Consider the following 22165-nt stretch of genomic DNA (forward strand, 5'->3'; position numbering starts at 1 on the left):
ATGCAGACTTAGGCACTTATCTTTGCGAGAGGGGCAGGGCTTAGGACACTCCCCTGTTGTTCGCATCTTCCATTGGCTAGTTTAGATGGCTCCCCACCGAGCATGCCGGCTCTTGTGGATGGCATTGTAAGGTATCTGTCTGTCTCCATTCATCGTATAGGGAGACTAGGTGCCTAAGTCAGGCTTTGTGGGTCATAGTGTTGTTCTTGTGATGTTCTAGGCACCTAAAGATGACGTGCAGTGACGCCCAGAGTTGCAACATCTAAGTCCCTTCATGGATGCTACCCCTAGTCATTGAAATTAGAAGCTCACAGAAAACAAAGTCACAGCCCTGGCCGAGAGTGGGGTGTCTCCCTTTAGATCCCATCTTTTAGTTCATGTCCACGCTAGGAGAAAGGGTATTTTTTTCAACGCAATAGCAAACATGAGTCAGTGATCTCATTATACGGTCCTAGCGGAGGTGAGGCAAGTGATGCTTTCACCTCAGTGTAGCTAATCAAGGTGACCGATAACCCTTCCAAACATCCCCCAACCCACAGAATTCTTCTTGACCAGTTATCCTGAGGTGAAACCACCACTTTCCTTGTCTACACACCGATTGTACAATGAGAGAGAGAAACCTGCGCCCTAGTGTAAACAAACCCCCAGAGACTGTCTCTCGGAGCAGGTCCCATCCCATGAACACTGCCCTGGACACCACAGCAACTGCTGATGGGCAGAAGAAATGTGAACAGCAAAGTTCATCTCTCTTTAGCCACCTCTGAATAAATTCAACACCTCTGGAAACAAAGAGGAGAGTCAGCACCATGTGTTCAGCCCCCTCTCAACAGAGCCCAGATGAGGAATTCCTGATTGACATGGCTATAGACAGCACAAGACAGAGCACAGGCTGGATAGCAACATAGCCCAGCAAAACCCCAGCTCTCATCATGGGGACATGCTGGTATAATGCCTGCTGGTGCTGGGGGGACACAACCAAGTAGGGAAGCAAATCCCACAATTCTACCCCCAACAATTGCAGCTGGAAAACTAAAAAGGGACAAATCAGAATTGTTTTTCATGCTTTATTTACCATGAATCCCCATCAGAGTGAAAAGGAGCTGAGAAACAGCTTCAATACCCACACCCATGGAAAACAGACCCACAGGTTTCGGGAACAGTTTTTTTAATGACACTGAAATGGCAACAAAGTCAAGGAAGTAACAATATGAAATTAATGAGTGACAGTCTCACCTTCAGTGATGTTCTATAAATCTCTGTGCTGCGGGGAAGGAGGGGGGAGGAGGTTCCAGGGGACATAGAATTAAGAGGCCATAGGACTGGGTGGACAGGATGATGCCAAAATCATAGATACTTGGGTGTGTGAGGCTAGACAGGCTGATTTCAGGGTCCCCAGTGGGATATACCCTCCCGTCTCTCAGGGACACAGTTTGAGCTGGCTTTCCATCCCCAGCCAGAGCCAAGGGCGGATTCTCTCCCCAGGGACGGAGCCCGGCGGGAAAGTGAAGATCGGGGCCTCATCTCCAGCATTGATAAATGTCACCTGCCCCTGTTCACAGTCCAGACAAACCCGGATCCTGCTGGGGGCCCGGCTCAGGTCTAGGGGGGTCACAGGGGAGGTGAGAGCCTGGTACTGGCCCTGCCTCTGATCCACAGCCCAGATCCCCTCCTCAGGGCTAAGGCTGATCCCTCCCTTCCTCCTCACAGACTCTCTGGCCACCCCCACAGCCCAGAGTAGCCCCACCCCCACCTCTACCTCCCAGTAATGTCTCCCTGAGATAAACCCCTCACAGCCCAGCACACAGCGCTCAATGTCAAATCTCTCAGGATTCTTGTGGTGGGGCACATCCTGCCATGTGTCTGCCCATCTCACACTTTTCCGATCCTTAGACAGGACAAGTTGTGGATGAGCCGTGTCTGGATCCAGCGTCACATTTGCTAGGGGGAGAGAGAATCAGAGCGTTAGGGGCACAGCTCCGCCCTGGGGGAGTGTCTCATCATATCAGTGACAGAATCTGTCCCCGCTGGAGTGTGAACCAGGAAATCTCGTTCCTCCAGGATTTACCCAGCTCTGAATGGGGAGCAGCTCTGAGATCTCAGCATTCACTCCTGAGTTTCACTCCCCAGTCAGAGACAGGTCAGTGATAGAGCATAAAGATTTACTGACCCAGTCCTGAGACAGAATCTTTCCCCTCGTGCACCCATCTATCCCCAGAGTGGGGATCAGAGACCCTGGAATCACAGGGAAGCCCTAGGAGATTTCCCCTCACATCATTCACATGGTCACAACTATCTTTTCTCTGATGTACCCTCCCTCCCTTGTATGTAAAGTCCTGGAGCTTGGACGTCTCTTGTTGACACCAGCCTGACGCCTGCTCCATCCTGCCACAGGTCGGAGATCTGTCGATAGTGACATGATTCCATAGATTCCCTAATAAAAACTCTGTAACTAGTCATCAGGGCCAGACAAAGAGAATTATCATTCTAGATTTTATTTCTAACAGAGAGATTTTTATTTATGAGCAAGGAGCTTCTATAAGAGAAGAGAGTTGGGGTGGAGGGGCTGATATAAATGAATGAATGGAGAACGTGGATGAGATGGTTAAAAACAGCAGAAAGTTGGGATCTGATGGAGAGAACAGAAAGGGGAGATCACTATGAATGGAGAAAAGAAGCACAAGATGAACACTGATCACAGGGACTCCTTGGTTTGAACTCGTGTGTCTGGTCAGGGCTCTTGTTCCTCTACCTGACACTAGGGCGGGGATCCTAAGAAACAGTAAGTCCTCAGGTTTCAGAGTAGCAGCCGTGTTAGTCTGTATCCGTAAAAAGAAAAGGAGGACTTGTGGCACCTTAGAGACTAACAAATTTATTAGAGCATAAGCTTTTGTGAGCTAGAGCTCCGATGCATCCGATGAAGTGAGCTGTAGCTAACAAAAGCTTATGCTCTAATAAATTTGTTCATCTCTAAGGTGCCACAAGTACTCCTTTTCTTTTTAGTAAGCACTCAGTCACTTGGAGCAGGGACGTTTCCAGAGTTATGGGAGCAATGTGTAAGCAGGACATGTGAGGATGGTCCATTCCTCTCCCTCCTTTGAACCTCAGCACCCTCCCTTCTTCCACCTGGGAAATATTATAGTTTTCTCCTTGTTTATTTGCACAGCGAAAGGGAGCAGGATCCCTCATTGACTAAATATGATTTTTAATTACCTGCATCACCCAGGGATCTCCTCCACTCTGGAAGCAAACACATAGATGGGGATGAGAATTAAGCCAGACAAATGCAGTATCAATAGGATTCGTTATCATAGAAAAGGCTGTATCAGTGACAGACACGAATAATAATTAAAAAAAACACCCTTACCTAGCTCTGTTTGAAGTTTACCTAAATAATAAACAAAAAAAAATGCCACACTCAAGACACATGTACAGTCCTGGCTTCCTACCCGTTACCGACATAACAAGTTATGCAATTAGTATTGGTTGTGTCGCTTATGATTTTCAAGTTGACATTGTCACAGTCATTGAAAAATCTTTCATAACATAACATTGGTTCTGCCAGGAGAAAAACTGAACTTACTGATAGTGTTGAGATGTTTCCCTAAAAAAAGAAAACATAAGTACAATTATTAAGAGACATTTTCAGTGACTCCAGATTTCAAAGGATCTTTTCATTATGCGTCCTCAAGTAATAATAATGTTGCCCCTCCACCAAGCTGTTGCAGCTCTCCAGGGACTTGCATGTTGGGTTCCCAGTGGAAGAGAAATCAGTGACACAGGGTCTGGGTACCTTCTTAGTGTAATTTGATTATTTACATACATAGACCTGTCCTAGAACACAGATGGTCACAAACAGCACACAGGCAATCAAAAACCCCATAAGGCAGGGATTTTCATAGGAGCCGAGGGGAGTTAAGAGCCAAAGCATATTGAAGCATATTGAAGCATATTGGGGCCGGACGAGTTGCATCCGAGAGTGCTGAAGGAATTGGCGGCTGTGATTGCAGAGCCATTGGCCATTATCTTTGAAAATTCGTGGCGAACCGGGGAAGTCCCGGATGACTGGAAAAAGGCTAATGTAGTGCCAATCTTTAAAAAAGGGAAGAAGGAGGATCCTGGGAACTACAGGCCAGTCAGCCTCACCTCAGTCCCTGGAAAAATCATGGAGCAGGTCCTCAAAGAATCAATCTTAAAGTACTTGCATGAGAGGAAAGAGATCAGGAAGAGCCAGCATGGATTCACCAAGGGAAGGTCATGCCTGACTAATCTAATCGCCTTTTATCATGAGATTACTGGTTCTGTGGATGAAGGGAAAGCAGTGGATGTATTGTTTCTTGACTTTAGCAAAGCTTTTGACACGGTCTCCCACAGTATTCTTGTCAGCAAGTTAAGGAAGTATGGGCTGGATGAATGCACTATAGGGTGGGTAGAAAGCTGGCTAGATTGTCGGGCTCAACGGGTAGTGATCAATGGCTCCATGTCTAGTTGGCAGCCGGTGTCAAGTGGAGTGCCCCAGGGGTCGGTCCTGGGGCTGGTTTTGTTCAATATCTTCATAAATGATCTGGAGGATGGTGTGGATTGCACTCTCAGCAAATTTGCGGACGATACTAAACTGGGAGGAGTGGTAGATACGCTGGAGGGGAGGGATAGGATACAGAAGGACCTAGACAAATTGGAGGATTGGGCCAAAAGAAATCTGATGAGGTTCAATAAGGATAAGTGCAGGGTCCTGCACTTAGGACGGAAGAATCCAATGCACCGCTACAGACTAGGGACCGAATGGCTAGGCAGCAGTTCTGCGGAAAAGGACCTAGGGGTGACAGTGGACGAGAAGCTGGATATGAGTCAGCAGTGTGCCCTTGTTGCCAAGAAGGCCAATGGCATTTTGGGATGTATACGTAGGGGCATAGCGAGCAGATCGAGGGACGTGATCGTCCCCCTCTATTCGACATTGGTGAGGCCTCATCTGGAGTACTGTGTCCAGTTTTGGGCCCCACACTACAAGAAGGATGTGGATAAATTGGAGAGAGTCCAGCGAAGGGCAACAAAAATGATTAGGGGTCTGGAACACATGACTTATGAGGAGAGGCTGAGGGAGCTGGGATTGTTTAGCCTGCAGAAGAGAAGAATGAGGGGGGATTTGATAGCTGCTTTCAACTACCTGAAAGGGGGTTCCAAAGAGGATGGCTCTAGACTGTTCTCAATGGTAGCAGATGACAGAACGAGGAGTAATGGCCTCAAGTTGCAGTGGGGGAGGTTTAGATTAGATATTAGGAAAAATTTTTTCACTAAGAGGGTGGTGAAACACTGGAATGCGTTGCCTAGGGAGGTGGTGGAATCTCCTTCCTTGGAAGTTTTTAAGGTCAGGCTTGACAAAGCCCTGGCTGGGATGATTTAACTGGGAATTGGTCCTGCTTCGAGCAGGGGGTTGGACTAGATGACCTTCAGGGGTCCCTTCCAACCCTGATATTCTATGATTCTATGATTCTATGAATTCCAATGGGAGTTGGGAACCTAACTACCTCAGGCCCCACGGAAAATCTAGTTAAACTAGTGCAAACTTAGTTTTAGGCTTATCTTAAGATGAATAGGAACAGTTTTAAACTAAACTGAAGTAAGGTCTTCTTAAATTCATATGTGTCCACATAGGAGCTTGCTCTGGCTTAAAAAAAATCCATTTAAATTCACATCTTAAGCTGGTGTAACTTTCTCATGTAGAAAAGTCTAAACTGGCTGTTCTAAGGAGAAATCTCATTCTGATTACACAGCATTTTCCCCGTTGGAGCTTTACCTTTTAATTTGAACAGAAAAAGAGTAAGGCCGACGAACACCAACAAAATCACCAAAGTCACACTCCAACCCACCATCCAGGGAGATGCTCTTGGGAAAAAAGAATCTGAAACACAAAGCCCACCATTAGTTTGAAAACAGTAATAACCAAAAGTACACTTTTATTGTAGGAAAATGCATCACATCAGGATTTGCGTCAAATACGTGTGGAAAAATTTGCTCCCTGCAATATAAAAACTGGCAGAAACCAATTTTAAAAAGAGGTTCTGGTCACACTCTTTTGGTAGTACTGAATGATGTATTAAATACTAAATACCACCCTACACCTCATCCCCTCCTCTCTCTCTCTCTCTCTCTAGGTGGAGCTAGTCACATCACTTGTTGTTAAACACACTTCCCATTATAGGGTCTTCTTTTCCTTTGCTCATTACTTTGCCGAACTTTACCATTTGGGGAGAAAATTTCCATGCTGGGTGTCTGCCTCAGGCTGAACTTTTCTTTTTGAAAAGTTTCAGCCAAAATGGTTCCACTATTTCTGAGAATGGGGTTAGGGAACAACACATTGTTCTGATCCTTAAAAAAAGAAAAATCAGCGTGTGTGCACACATGGGTATGTGTGTGAATAATTATCTATATAATTAGTAGTGGGCTTGTTTAGATTTTAATTCTGCTTCCCTTACACACGTTCTTAATTTTGTTGACTAACCGGGGCTTCTGACCCCATCACCCAACCCAGGAGCCAATTCAGGGAAAAGTGATTCCTTCTTTTTATGAAATTACTACTAAGTTAAAACATGTAGGAAGAGAAATCATAATTACTCATCAAATTTCCCAACAGAAAACTTACACGTAAGTAAAATTTAAACTTTTGTAACACCGGGGAATTTCAGAGTAAAAGAAAATCTGAGGCTTTACGAGTGGAAATCAATAATTAAGGGAGAGCAGATAAATATCCAAATACTCTTCACTTCAGCACAGTAATTCCTGGCAGAGGAACTGATCCACTAAATGGGGGCATAGGAACTGATCCAAATCCTATTGATGTCTTTAACGGGCTTTGGATCACGCCCACAGGGTTTTGTTGTTATGGCAACCCCTTTCCCTGTGAAGTTTGCTAAAGGGTGAGAAATCAAACTTCATATTAAAACGTGGACCTTTTAGTGAGTGACACACTCAAATGATTGTTCCCGGGGCTCCAGACTTTCATGGCCCTGCCTTGCTTCTGACCTGCCATGAGCAGAGACTCAACAAATCTCCTCTGTGTTGAAGAGATCACAGCATATCACTTCTCCCTCTGCATATTCACTGGGGCAAGAAGCCTAGTCCTTGATCCATCAATCCACTAGGAAGCACAAAGTCCAACCAATCAGTAGGGCCCCCAATATATCTTACCACTGCCCTGTGGTGACTGGATGAGAATGAAAATCTAATGTGACTTTAAATATCCATTTCATGTAATATGGGACTACAAACACTAATCATCCTGTTTGAATCACAATAACATACATATATAGTGTTACTGCAGGGCACTTCCATTCAGTAACATGTTTGGATTTCTTTTACATTTAACCTTAACCCTGAATCTACTGGGTTTAAAATGCTTGTTTTGGGGAGAACTACAATATCCCTGGAATGCATTTTACCCTAAAGTGTGCTCTCCACCTAAACTTTATCTTAACGTAGCTTTTTGTGAGGGAATATTTTAACTTGTGTATTATTTAACCATCTGATTTCTTCCTGTTGGATATTACAGCGTGGGGTTTTGGTGGTCACTGACCTGATATATAAAATGTTATTGATTCTTTTTCTCGGTTCAGGTGGGTGTTCCTTATGGCACAGGACAAATTCTTGTTTGAATTTTCTGTTATAACGATAGAATTTTTTATTTCAAAGAGACCATGTTGCTCTTCAGATTTGGTTTCAGTTGATGAAGATAAAGGCTGCCCTTTGAGATTTCTCCACAGCGCCTCGGGCTCTGGGTACCATCCGGCCGACTGACACACCACTTGGATCCCTCCATCCTGGTGACCCTCAACAGAGATGCGAGGTGCAGAGCCTGAAGCTAAAATGAATCCATGTTAAATCAGATAAATATACAGCCCAGCATATAAAAGTTTACATTTTCAACAAAACGATTGAATACACTTTCTTTATGGCTGATATTCATGGAAACATGTCTTCAACGGGACTTGAGCACTTGTTAAACCTTTGCTTAACTGTGCTGCAGTACTGGGGTCTCCGACGTGGAAGTGAAAGCCTTACAGAATGTTGGAGCGTCTTATCAGCAGTGTTGTCGGTGATGTGAAGGGAGCAAGGAATTCAAGAGATTTTCCCCTTGAGTTCTGATTTTATAATGTTGGAGGCATATTTGTTATGCTTATGACCTCTGGGTGGCCAATGTGAGGTAGCTATTTGCTCTGAGACGCCTTAATGGTGCTCCGGGGAGTTGTGGCATACGTGAAGGAGTTTCTCAAGATGGCAGCTCGGTTAGTTGTCACTGTGAACATGTACCAGAATAAAAGATCCCCTTTTTTAGTTCTAATCTCTTTTGGGTCTCCATGTCCACTGAAGGCAGGAGAAGGAATGGGCTTAATCTGCAGCAAGGGAGATTGAGGTTCGATATTAGGAAAAGCTTTCTAACTGGAAGGATAGTTAAACTCCAGAACAGACTTCCAAGGTCGACTGTTGAATCTCCGTCATTGGAGGGGTTTTTTAGACCAGGCTGGACAAACCCCTGTCAGGGACAGTCTAGAGTTACTTGGTCGTGTGTCAGCACAAGGGGGCTGGACTTGAGGACTTCTCAAGACCCCTTCCAGCCCTACAAAGGCGATGAGGATAAAATGAAAACAACAAGCACCAAGTTCTACACATTGCGTGAGTAAGTGAAAACCTCTTTTTTTTAATTGTAAAGAAAAAATGGCTGCATGTGGAAAAAATGAAAGAGCATAATGTATTCCAGGAGGACTGGATTCAGTACTCAGAGACAGACTCTCTCCGTACTTCATCACAAATGATACAGATGATGATAACAAGAAACACGCCATTTTATTGAGTGTTTGTGGAGCAAAAACCTATAAAAAAAATCCTTTCGAGGCCTTTTAAATTATTATGGTAATTTTTTTCCCAACTTGACATCTATATTGGCTCCATTACACAAACTGTTATAGAATGGAAGAAATTCCAGTGGGGTCAAAAAATAGCTTTTGCAAAGCAAGGAAATTACTAAAGTCATAAGACTGGCCATACTGGATCAGACCAATAGTCCATTTAGCTCAGTAAGCTGTCTTCCAACAGTGGCCAGTGCCAGGTGCTTCAGAGAGAATGCACAGAATAGGTGATCATCAAGTGATAAATCCCCTGTCACCCATTCCCAGATTCTGGCAAACAGAGGCTAGGAACACTTCAGAGCATGGTTTTACATCCCTGCCCATCCAGGCTAATAGCCATTGATGGACCGATCCTCCATGAACTCATCTACTTCTTTTCTGAACCCTGTTATAGTCTTGGCCTTTACAACATCCTCTGGCAAAGAATTCCATGGGTTGACTGTGTGTTGTGTGAAGAAATATTTCCTTTTGTTTGTTTTAAACTGCTGCCTATTAATTTCATTTGGTGACCCCTAGTTCTTGTGTTATGAGAAGGAGTAAATAACTCTCCCTTATTTACTTTCTCCACACCTGTCATGATTATATAGACCTCTATCATATCTCCCCTTAGTCGTCTCTTTTCCAAGCTGAAAAGTCCCAGTCTTATTTAATCTCTCCTCATACAGAAGCCGTTCCATACCCCTAATCATTTTGGTTGCCCTTTTCTGAATCTTTTCCAAGTCCAATGTATCTTTTTTGAGATGGGGCAACCACATCTGCATGCAGTATTCAAGATGTGGGCGTACCAGGGATTTATATACAGGCAATATATTTTCTGCCTTATTATCTTTCCCTTTCCTAATGATTCCCAACATTCTCTTAGGTTTTTTGACTGCTGCTGCACATCGAGTGGATATTTTCAGAGAAATATCCACCATGACTCCAAGCTCTCTTTCTTGAGTGGTAACAGGTAATTTAGACCCCATCATTTTATATGTATAGTTAGGATTTAGTTCATTATGATAGTCAGAAAGGACTAGTATTGTCTGGTGACACGTCACCATACGAGGTGGGTGCGGTATTAGCCCACCAAATGCCAGCTGAATCTGAGCGTCCCATCAGTTATGCACCAAGGTCACAGGCTTCAGCAGAAAAAAAAATACTATTCCCAACTAAAATGAGAAGGGCTAGCTGCGGTTTGTGGGGTAAAGAAGTTCCACTCTTACCTATATGCCAGGCATTTTTTTATACACTCAGACCATTAACCTCTGAAAGGTCTGTATGGTGAGAGCAAACCTGTACCCCAATGGCATCTGCCAGAATCCAGAGATGGACTCGCTTATCAGCTTATGACTATGAGTTTGAGTATAAACCTGGGAAAGCATTCACTAATGTGGATGCTCTGAGTAGATACTGAATAGCCTGGCCAAAGTACCTCAGCCTACAGAAATCCTCCTGCTTATTGCACTGCTGTTCACTTCTGTTATTGATGCAGCGCAGATAAGAAAGACAGAGAGGGACTGTAGTGGGGTGGCTGCCCCACTCCTATGCTAGATGGGGCTTCAGCAGGCCAGAGAGGCTGCGCAGGTGGGCGGCCAATCAGAGAAGGCCAATCAGAGAACTTTAAAAGTTTTGCTTTCAGAGAGTCATAGATTGTAATGCCAGACAGGACCACTGTGATCATCTGGTCTGACATTCTACCTAACACAGGCCATAGGGCTTCCATTAATTCATTCTGTTTGCCAGAAGCTGAGAATGGGCGACAGGGGATGGATCACTTGATGATTGCCTGTTCTGTTCATTCTCTCTGGGGGCCCCTGGCACTGGCCACTGTCAGAAGACAGGACACTGGGCTAGATGGACCTTTGGTCTGACCCAGGAGGGCAATTCTTGTGTGTTTAAGTCCATACGCTGGGATTCAGCTAGAGCACATTTGATAACCACAGGTACTGGAGCGGGGGCAGTGTGTCTTGATGCCAATGGAACCGTCACTGAACAAAGATTTTTTTTTAATTATTTTAATGCAATTGAGGTGAGGAAATGTGCTCTCTTCACTACTGTCCCAGCCGAGACCAATTGCAGATCAGCTGATACCTGCAGCAAAAAGAGTGGCATATTTTGGGAGCAAACTCATCTTTAGGCCTGCCAGAAGCCTGTTGTGGATTTTCAGAGTTTGTTCTGATAACGTTTAACAGCATAAGCAGAACTGCATATGTGTAGTGATCATGTTTGTGAGGAGAAAAAAAAGATAAAAGTAACAAAGCAAGAAAAGATTGGTTTGAAGTAACACTAAACCTGTACTGACAGAGGAGGAGAGAACATGGAAATGGGAGACTAATTGTCAAGGCTAATTCCCCACTCTGCCACTTCGAGTGCAGAGGGTGGGGGCCCGCAATGACTCTAAAAATTAATACTTGCCACTCCAGGCTTGTACTATTTCAAAGATTACAACATTTCTCTGACCTTGGATTGGTAGATGCTGCCACCACCCAAGTGCAGAACCCCTTTGAGAGCCCAGGAAGGCGCACTTGGGAATTCCTTCCTGTAGGGTACCCTTAAGCCCTTTCTCACACATACACACCTGCCCCCGGGAAGAGCTGAGAAAGAAAAAAATAAAAGATCAGCTGTTGCCACCAGCTAATTTAAAAAACTGCACAAACCTCTTAAGACACAAAAATCCAATCCTGTTCTTAAAAAAGGTAAATTTTATTTTAAAAAAAGAGAAAACACATCTGGGAACTCAGGCTATTGCTAGATTTTAAAAGAGCAACTACAAGGATTAAGCACCAAGAATAGCTTTCTTGAGGTCCAGCTTAAAGGTTACAAGCAAAACAAAAGCACCTGGGGTTAGCACAGGGGAATCCACAAGCCATAAAGAAATAAAAGGGATAAACCTAATCACGTCTTCCTAGACATTTCCTGCTCTACTTACGTATCTGGGGTTTCAAATGAGTAGTTTCTAGGTATGATACTGATTTTCATACCTGGCCCAAGCTTCTTACAGCATAGCTGCTGCCCTGTCCGCCTCTCCCTGGGAGAGCAACGACAGATAGACAAAAGGGGACTCTCTTCTCCATATTAAAAAGTTCTAGCCTTCCCATTGGCTCTTTTGTCCAGGTGCCCATTCACTTCCTTTTACCTACGCATAGCAATGAGACTTTTTAACCCTTTACAGGTAGAGCAATTAGAGAACAGCTACTAAAAGGGATTTTATAGCTATTGGCTGGCTGGGTGTCCATAAAAGGGAGCTACCGCCCCCCCCACCCCATTTATCACACTGATACATACATATAATATAACCAAGTTATAAATAAGCTTGCTTAATAAAGGGAGGTTGAAGCTGTATTGTCCATTGTTGGAGGTGACTGACGGGATCATCCCAATGAGCTTCCAGCCTGTGAATAATTGATTGCTACTTGCTGAGTGTTTTGCCTTAAAGATTTGTTAGACCCACCTGCTGAGTAAGTGAATCTCAATCCAACAACATGAACTGTTTAATTGAAAATGTTTTAGTATGAACAGATAAATTTAAGGATAATGGCATAGAAAAATCTTGCCTCTCTCTCTGGCCCAATGACTTTTCTACTATTTATAAATATTTAAATAGTCATTGGGCCAGAGAGAGAAAAAGAGACTGTAGTCCAGTGGCTGGGGTACAGCCATGGGAGATGGGAAAACCCCAGTCCAGATCCCCTCTTCCAATGGTTTGTCCAGATTGGATAAATAATCAAAGATTAATTAGAGCAGGAGGACTAGCCCTTGGGTCTCCCACCTACCAGGTGGGTACCCTAACCACTGGACTACAGAGAGTCTCTCTCTCGCGCCTAATGACTACTTAATTTAATGATTACTTTGAGGATCTCAGGGGCACCTAAATTTTCGACTGAAGTGGGGAGTTAGGTGCCCAAGTGCTTTTTTGGGTCTGGGTCTAAGAGCCATCTAAAAAGAGACAGACACATGTTACTAACCTGCTACCTTCAATTCCAATACAGCTTCTTCATGAAAGACACCATCTTGAACAAAACAGCGGTACTGTCCTTCATCAGAAAGTCTGATATTGACAATTCCCAAGGCAACGTTCCCATCCACAATGCCAGCTTTCAAAAGCTCTGTCCTTCCATGATATTCTGGCATCTGCTGCCCATACTCATCCTTCCCATGCTGATACAGGTGCACAAATGAAGTGAACTCAGATCGGAACCATCTCACTTCCATGTTCTCAGCGCTCATCTTGGGGGACAGGTGACAGGGTAAAATAATGTCCTCACCCATGATGGCAGTGACAGGGTGATCAGGTCCAATCACTGTGAACCGGGCTGTAAAATGCACCAGGGCACAGAAAAGATCAAATAAATATATTAAATATTCTGTGCATCTATTGCAGTGCTCTGTCATTGAATAGGATGTGTCCTGAATTTATATATGAATTTTACAACAATGCATTTGGATAACTATAATTTGTATATCCATAATTTATTAGTTTAAATCAGTGGTTCTTAACCTGGGGTGCACACACCCCCTGGGGGTGCAAGATGCCCTTTCTGGGGGTGCGAGACATGCCAGATTTTTTTAGAAGGTAAATCATCGAAAACACAAATTAGGCACAGGCACGTAAGTACAACTACTTTGTTTCATCACCTACGTATTTATTAACGATTACTGTAATATACAAACAGAAAATCTATTTTCAAGTTTTTAAGCTAATGGTAGTGAAATTATCTCGCTACAAAATACAGTGTACCGCCACGTTGGGGGGTGTTTCTTGACACATGCACAGATGATGATGTGGCAGCTCCATGGCTTTGTTTGAATTCAGTTAGCCGCTGTTAGTGCGCCGGTTACAGTTTACTTTCACAGCAAAACTCCAACATCTCTGGGTCGTACTTGTGGATTTTTGTGTGCCCGCTGTACTATTTGTGGTGAGTAATAACATAAAACTACTTTACATATATTTAATATGCATTTAAAAGTGTATAGGCCCCCCATCTCCATTGATATATTTTTTCATTTCAGTAACTCTTGCCATGTTGAAGAAACGCAAACGGAATGACGACTATGTTCGTTACGGGTTCATTTGTACAACAGAGAAGGATGGAAATCAACGACCGCAATGTGTACTGTGCGGCTCGTTATTTTCAAATGCCAATCTCAAACCATCGAGCTGTCTGAACATTTCAACAAACAGCATGGTGGTGAAGCTGCTGGACATGACACTGACACCCCGAAGTCTACAAAGGCACGATTTGATCGTAGTGGAACCTTGAGGACGTTTGGGTTTGTGTCACTTGAGAAGCCCTTGTTACAAGCATCCTATCAAGTTGCATATTTGCGTGCCAAGGAAAAGAAGCCCTCTACAGTAGCTGAGGAATTAGTGAAACGTTGTGCATCGGGAATGACAAAAATAGTATTGGGACGAGATGCACAAAAGAAGCTTCAGCAGGTGCCCTTGTCAAATGACGTGATCCATTCTAGAATTCATGTGATGAGCCAGGATATCTTGCAGCAAGTTCTAGAAGATATCAAAGCCAGTCCTCTTAAAGTGGGTATTCAGCTTGATGAGTCAACTGACATTGATGGCTGCAGTCAGCTGTTGGTGTTTGAGCAGTACGTGAAGGAGAAAGATCTTAGATGAATTCTTGTACTGTGAACCATTGCAATTAACTACGAAAGGAATCGATGTGTTCAGTCTCGTCAAAGACTTCTTTTTGAAGCATAAGATAATGTTTGACATGTGTGCATCAATTTGCACCGATGGTGCCTCTGCCATGCTAGGAAAAAATTCAGGATTTGTTGCCTACGTAAAGAAAGAAGTACCTCGTATCATGATCACACATTGTATGTTGCACTCTCGTGCCCTTGCCGCAAAGACTTTGCCTACAGAATTGAAGGATACTTTGTCTACTGCGGTGGGCGCAGTAAACTTCATCAGAGGACGTGCTCTAAATCATCGCCTCTTCCATGCTTTTTGCGAAGAAATTGGGGCCGAGCACACTGTCCTTTTCCATACAGAAGTGAGGTGGCTTTCCCGTGGCAGAATGCTTACTCGTATTTTTGAAATGTGCGAAGAAATAAGTCTCTTTTAATCAAAGCAGAAATTTAGTTGATGACTTTGAAAATAGAGAGTTTATCCTTTGCCTAGTATACATGGCAGATGTATTCACACACCTAAATGAACTCAACACATCTATGCAAGGAACTGGGATGAACACGGTAATGACCAGAGAGAAGTTGTCTGCTTTTATTCAGAAACTTCCAGTTTGGATAAAGCCTGTTGAGAAGAAATTTCACTAACTTTCCTTTTCTTGAAGAAACAGTTGTTTCGGAAAATGAAGGAATGACCATCGCAACTGAAGTGACAAAGCATTTGCAACAGCTGGGTGACTCTTTCTAAGGATATTTTTCCACGGGAGATCTTGATGTGGCAAAGAAATGGATACTGGATCCATTTCTCTTTAACCTGGATTCCATCAACGCTAGTGATTTCATGAAAGATGATCTCATTGAATTACGAGCCAATGGTCGAATCCGAATAGAGTTTGAGACAATGAAGCTTGAGAATTTCTGGTGTGCTAAACTAGCACCATTTCCACAACTGGCGAAGACAGCGCTGGAGATCCTTGTGCCATTTGTGACTACATACGTGTGTGTGTGTGTGTGTGTGTGAGAGAGAGAGAGAGGATTTTCATCACTCTTACACATCAAAACAAAGGCCAGAAACCACCTAAATGTGAGTGATGACATGCGTGTGGCTACTTCAAAAAACGTTCCTCGTTTCTTGAACATCATTGAACAAAAGCAACAGCAGAAGAGTCACTGAGCCGGTAAACTTTAAAATAAAAAGTGTGTAATTTTTCATGTATTCTTAAGTTTACTGCAAAATTAAAATAAATATAATTATCTCTCTTTCATTCTATAGTTATGACATATCTAGGTTTAAAGAACTGACCTACTTCAACGATTTTTGATAAGGGGTGCGAGAACATATTTTGAGAACCAAAGGGGTGCAGGCTGCAGGCTGCAGTAAAAGTTAAGAACCACTGGTTTAAATGGAAGCTGAAATATGTTTTGCCATTACCCTTACAAGCGGCTCCTGACAGATTTAACTTGCATAGGATTAGCAAACATTTCAAATCACTGCTTTCTGTTGGAGATTGTTTTAAAGTTTTTTGACTGTTCTAAAAATATTTAAACTAATTTAAAGAACATTATTAGGGTACCATTCAGGAAATAATTTTTCTTCAGGAAGGGAGCGAAAACACATGTTTAATTTTATGGAGATACTTAAATGCTTTACTGAGTTAAAGCCTTAGGTTGGCAAATAAAGCACTGAATATGCTAGGAACTGACAGATTTAATGTTGCTGCTTTATTTCTCTCCGCTTGTGTGTACAATGCAATCTTCAGTTACGTGATCTTACTAGCCTTGCCCCAGAACCCCCGCTTCATTCAGAGACCGTTCAACTGGCATCCATGGAGAGGAAGAGGAGAAGGTTTCCTACAGCCAACCACTTGCTTGACTTGCTGCTCACAGGGCGTACTTTGCACTTGAGCTCTGTGAACTCAGCTGGGGTGTTTGAGCTAATACTTTCCCTCCTCTCTCTGTTTTTAATTTTAAGTATCCTCACACCTTCTTGTCAACTGTCTAAATGGGCCACCTTGATTATCACTACAAATTTTTTTTTTCTCCTGCTGATAATAGGCCCTCTTAATTAATTAGCCTCTTACAGTTTATATGGCAACTTCCACCTTCTCTGTGTGTGTGTGTGTGTGTGTATATATATATATATATATACACACACACATATATAAAAATCTTCTTACAATATGTTCCATTCTATGCATCCGATGAAGTGAGCTGTAGCCCACAAATTATTTATGGTCTAATAAATTTGTTAGTCTTTAAGGTGCCACAAGTACTCCTGTTCTTTCTTCATCCACCCAAGGAGAAGTATGTGCAGGAGGCCTTGTCCCATCGCTTGGAAAGCTGGAAGAGGCAAACAATGTAGCTGACATGAAGATCCCCAGGGGTTATCTCCTGGGTCCACCCTGAAAGACACTTTGAATGGGCAGATCTTTATAACGCTGTCACTCTTAGGATTAAGAGGGTAACTCATTTGTGTATACGTTCACTTCTTTTAACCTGTAAATAATTTCTTTTTCTTAGCTAATAAGCCTTTTGATAGCTTATTACAGGATTGCCTTCAGGCATTGTCTTTGGTGTAAGATCTAGGGTACCAATTCATCTGGGGTAAGTGACTGGTCTCTTGGGACTGGAAGCAAACAGTGCATGATTTATGGTGTAAGTGACCTTTTATCACTAAGTCCAGTTTGTCTGGGTGACAAGATAGGCTGGAGAGTCTGAGGGGACTGACTGTGACTCCATGGTAAGACTGGTATAGTGACCCAGGAGTTTACATTTATTACTGGCTTGGTGAAATCTAATTACAGACCACACCGCCAGCTTGGGGCATCTGCCTTGTTTGACAGTCTGCCCTGAGGAAGGCACTCATGGCCGTGAGTCACTCCAGAAGCATGACAGTGGCTGAAGAGTTATTAATCCTGAAGTCAGGGGGAGACATTTTAATGTTACCTCATTTCAACCTCATCAGCTAGTCAAATTTTGGAGCCTCAGGGATGTTCCTGTGGGATGTACGCCAGATCTACACTACAGAGTTGGGCCAATTCAGGGCAGCTTACGTTAGCCTAACTATGGAAGTGCTACACTTATATTTTGTGCCTTCTGACATAACTACCCCGCTAGACTGACTTAATAACTCCACCTCCCCAAGCGGCATAGAGTCAAGGTTGATGTAGTTGTGTCAACGCAGTGTCAGTGTGGACACTGCATTGCCTACATTGACTGTTTCCAGCTCTCAGGAGCCTTCTTACAATGCCCTACACTGACAGTCCAGTCGATACAAGCACTCCTGGTGAGGATGCTCACCGCCGATACAAGGAGCAAAGCGTAGACATGCACAAGTATGCCGATGTACGTTAGGTCGATGTAATTTCGTAGTGTAGACATGCCTCAACAAATTGGCATAGCCTGGTATTCTCTTTGATGCAATCTTGTTTATTGAAAAGGAATGTACCAAGTCCTGCTTTTCCAAGTGCAGGAGGAACCAAGAACACATGGAACAGTTTCGTAGCTTACGCTCCCAACCTTCCCTAACCAACAGACCCAGAAGTTCTCTCTCTCGAGCTTTTCCTAGGGTCGCACTGTGCTCACAGGCTCCTGCTTGGCTTCCTTGCTTGCTTGTCTCCACCTCTCTCTCCTTGTCTGTTCTCAGTTGTGTGTGTTCGTGCTCTCACACCCACATTTGGTCAAAATACCCAGAGGATTCCTCCTTGCCCATGTCCTTTCACCCTTCACATCATTGGTGCTAGTCTCTGGGCAGACTCTATTAAGCCTTGTTTTAGGTGTGGTCCCTTTTATTGCCTCTTACAACTGTCTTAAGTGAAAGGGTGCATTCACACGTCAGTTTGACTAAGATTTTAACTCAACCCATAACAAAGTTTCACCCAGCTCATAACAATTGTTATTTATATTTTCTTGGTGTTGATACACTTGGGGATTTGTGCTAATTTTTGTTCACTTTGGAATAAACTAGTGAAACAGAGAAATTTTATCAATCAAAACAAATAAATCAATACTCTAAGAAGCAGCAGAAGCCATGGACATTCCTACCTGATTCCAGCTTGTGAACATAAAACGTAATGAAGAAAATGATAAAATCGGGTAGAAGGGTTCTGGCTCTGGAGCTGTGGCAGATTGAGAGAACTTTCATCTCACTGTTACTTATCCAGATGACAAGAGAAAAGAGAGAAAACAAACAGTGTATTGAATGTAACATAGTTGCAATGATTTAAGACAAAAATGATAGCATAATCCTAACCAGCAAACCATAACCTTGTTTTAGACACTTTATTTGATCCCTTTATACAAGATTTGGTGCCACTACAGGACCTTGGTTGTAACAATGATCTATACGGTCCCAGTTCATGTCAATAACGTCACAACAGGTTAGACCAGTGGTGGGCAACCTGCGGGCCACACGTGGCCTGTCAGGCTAATCCACTGGTGGGCTGCCAGTTTGTTTACATTTGCACGGCCGCCTGCAGCTCCCAGTGGCCACAGTTAAAAAATGTTTAAACAAAATGATGTTTTCATTAGAAAATGAATTTAAAAAAAACATTAAAAATGAATTTTCCTATGATTGGAATGTTTCTAATTTTTCAGTGAAATGATGCTAAATGAGAATATATAGTTCAAGTTGATTCAAAAAAGAAATTCTAATCAAATTGATCAAAACAATTTATTGACCCCTCCCCTATTCTTGCTAAAAGAAGAGTAACAATGATTGAAAAAAAAAATCTGTTTCAATAATATTTGATTAAAAATGAAAAAGTCTATAAAATATTAAACAAAACAAAAGTGAATTATTGTTGTAAATGTGTTTTAAAATTATTTTTTTACTACCTTTAGTCCTATAGATTTCCTCAGGAAATCTCCCCTCCATACCGTTCACACAGTAGGAGATGATCTGTCAACCGCTGTGTAAATATGCCTCTTTCTAAATTATGTCATGAAGCCCTTATTCAGCAGCACACTTGAGCTCATGGTCTGCTTTAGGCACATGCTTAATTCCCCCTCACTTCAGAAGAACAGGATGCAAGTTTCTGTCTTGATTGATTGTGGAAATACTTTCAAGGGAAAAAAGGAAAATGATCAGAAACAACAGGATTCAGCCCCACAGGCAGAGGTAGAAACTGGCACGTTAAGAGGCAGAAGGACAGAACAGCCGGGAGTGTGGCACAGTGAAGCTCGTCCGGTATTCTCAGTACAGGAAGTTACTTGTTACAAATCTCCCTGGGACGTCACTGAGAACAAGGTCGGGCCCAGGGTTCTTGAATGAAACGTACCCGCAAAAGAAACAAATGTCGAACCCAACCTGCCGCGCAAATCCCGAGTTACGCCGCTAGGACAAGAGTCTGAAAGGCATCGGAGTGTCAATCATTGTGAACCTACTTGTACTGTAGTGTTTCCATAACGTGTAAATCAAATTACACAGGGTTATTTAATCTTTGTGTTAGTAACACTCTGGCCAGGCAACGAGCAGTCCACATGAGGGGATACAAGCAATCATTTTGAAGCAAAATTAACCTGCCTGATTGGTCCTTCTGGAGAAATTGTACAATCTCCAGGGTGGGATCAGACTCCGTGGGGTTTGTTGCGATGATTTCCACTGTCGGTGACTCTTTCAGTTGATCCCATTGCAGGGCTGAGTCCCTGGCTACCAAATCGCTGCAGTTTCCCCAGCTTTTCCTCGCCCTTCGGGGAAGAAATCTCTGGGCTCCGAGCAGAGCCCGGGGCTTCCCTCTGGCAGCGCTGCCCGAAATTGAAAGCGAAAGTCAAGTCACCCAGGCGGTCACGTGACGAGATTAAATTTTCTCTTAAAGAAACAGCCACCGCCCTGCTGAGCTGGAAGGGCCCTGCCAAGCCAGCAGCCTCCAGCATTCAGGGGGGCCAAGATACGCAGACCCAGGGCAGTTCCCTGCAATCCTCTGACGAAGGTTTCTAGGGCGGGCTGCTTTATTTCTTCCACCCTGGCAGGACCCTTTCCTGCACCCCTCAGGGTAACTAAGTTCAGCAGCCCCCTTGCAGCGCACAAGCCAGCCGCGTCCAGAGCCGGGCGGGTTCCAGGTGCCAGAAGCAGCTGTCTCTGCCTTTGTTTGTTAGTTTGTTTTGGCCATTCCCTTTACTCTAGTTCACAGAAAAGCAGGAAGAACACTCTCTTCAATCTCATTCCCGGATTCAGATCACTTGGGACACCAGATTGCTTGAGTCTGCAGGGACAGACCCTTCCACCTCAGCAGGACTGGAGCTGTTTCTGTTAGAGAAGACTCGAAGGGCACGGCTACACTGGCAGATGTAGAGCGCTGGGAGTTAAACCAGCCTTCGGAGAGCGCGGCAGGGAAAGCGCTGCAGTGTGTTCACACGGTCAGCTCCAAGCGCACTGGGCGTAGCCACATTTGCGGCACTTGCAGTGGCATTGGGAGCAGTGCATTATGGGCAGCTATCCCACAGAGCACCTCTTCCCATTCTGGGGCTGTGGCTTGTGGGAAGGGGGCATGAGGTGCGGGGGACTCTGGGTCCTGTCCCAACGCTCCATGATGCATCGGTTCACATCCCAGCAATCCCTGTGCTTCTGTCCACATTTAGCGCCATCTTTCAACATTTCTTGTACTGCACGCTCTGTCTTCCCTTTCAGTCCGTGGGAATGGAGCCTGAGCTGCTGAGGAATAACAATTTTAATGCTGCCCCTGCGACCTGCTGTTTCTACAATGAGCTGGCCCCAATACTGGGGGGAAGTCGAAATGCCCATTGTGATCCTTGGAGACCCCGCTTACCCTTTAATGCCGTGGCTCGTGAAATCCTACACAGGGAGCCTTGAAAGCAGCAAGGAGCAGTTCACCAACAGGGTGAGTTGGTGCAGAATGACTCTGGAGTGTGCTTCTGGCAGTTTAAAGGGCCGCTGGTGCTGCCTGTATGGAAAGCTGGACCTGGTCGATGACAGCATCCCTGTGGTTATGTCCGCATGCTGTACCCTCCATAATATTTGTGAAGGGAAGGGTGAAAGATTCACTCAGGCATGGAACTCAGAGGTTCAACACCTGGATGCTGAATTTGAACAGCCGGAGAGCAGGGCTATTAGAGGGGCCCAGCGCAGGGCTGCAAGGATTAGGGATGCCTTGAGGAAGCAATTTGAGGCTGAAAGCCATCAGTAATGTTTGGTGCCCTGCACAAGAGTGAAGTGCAGTGGTTCCAATGTTAGTAGGAATCTGTGCTTGTGACACTGACTTGCAGTGCCTGTTGCTTTCATGGGCTAAGGTATCTTTTACTTAATGCAATAATAAAGAATGTTTTCAAAGGCAAAAAAGCCATTTATTGAAAATAAAATTCAGTTATTGAAAAGGAACACGATTGCTTGGGAAACAGAAAGGGCAAGGGAGTGGGGTGGGGAATGGTTCAATCACAGATTGCGTATGTCCTGTTCTCATACTCAGTCTTCCTGTCTGGAGGTCTGTGCAATGAGTGTTGCACTTCTGGCTGGCTAAAATGCATGGTGATGGGGGTTGAGTGCAGTGGATAATAGTTTGCAGGGCTGGGTGGTGTGGTGAAGCTACATGTGTTGAAGGCAGCTGGTGGCGATAAGAAAAGACAGCTACCTTTTCCGTAACTGGTGGTCTTTGAGATGTGTTGCTCGTGTCTATTTTACAATAGGTGTG

The 22165-nt window shown here is 43.9% G+C and overlaps 1 protein-coding gene across 9 annotated transcripts; it reads right to left on the reverse strand.

The window, feature by feature from the left end:
- Positions 1-1050: 1050 nt before the first annotated feature.
- On the reverse strand, positions 1051-20279 carry LOC144274704 (butyrophilin subfamily 1 member A1-like). 9 transcript variants are annotated; one of them, XM_077833743.1, is made up of 9 exons: positions 20044-20279; positions 18564-18667; positions 12845-13192; positions 7568-7852; positions 5792-5896; positions 3581-3601; positions 3365-3385; positions 3211-3237; positions 1051-1938 (listed from the first exon to the last, which is right to left on the reverse strand). In XM_077833743.1, exons 2-9 carry the CDS (start codon positions 18661-18663, stop codon positions 1418-1420), a joined length of 1428 nt encoding a protein of 475 aa, XP_077689869.1. In that variant the 5' UTR covers positions 18664-18667; positions 20044-20279; the 3' UTR covers positions 1051-1417. The 9 variants fall into 9 exon arrangements, with proteins under 9 accessions (XP_077689869.1, XP_077689865.1, XP_077689868.1 ...); XM_077833739.1 differs by having other exon boundaries at positions 18564-18673; XM_077833742.1 differs by having other exon boundaries at positions 20040-20279.
- Between the last annotated feature and the right edge of the window lie 1886 nt (positions 20280-22165).

Source organism: Eretmochelys imbricata, chromosome 14 (genome assembly GCF_965152235.1).
Source record: "Eretmochelys imbricata isolate rEreImb1 chromosome 14, rEreImb1.hap1, whole genome shotgun sequence".
NCBI classification, from domain to species: Eukaryota; Metazoa; Chordata; order Testudines; family Cheloniidae; genus Eretmochelys; species Eretmochelys imbricata.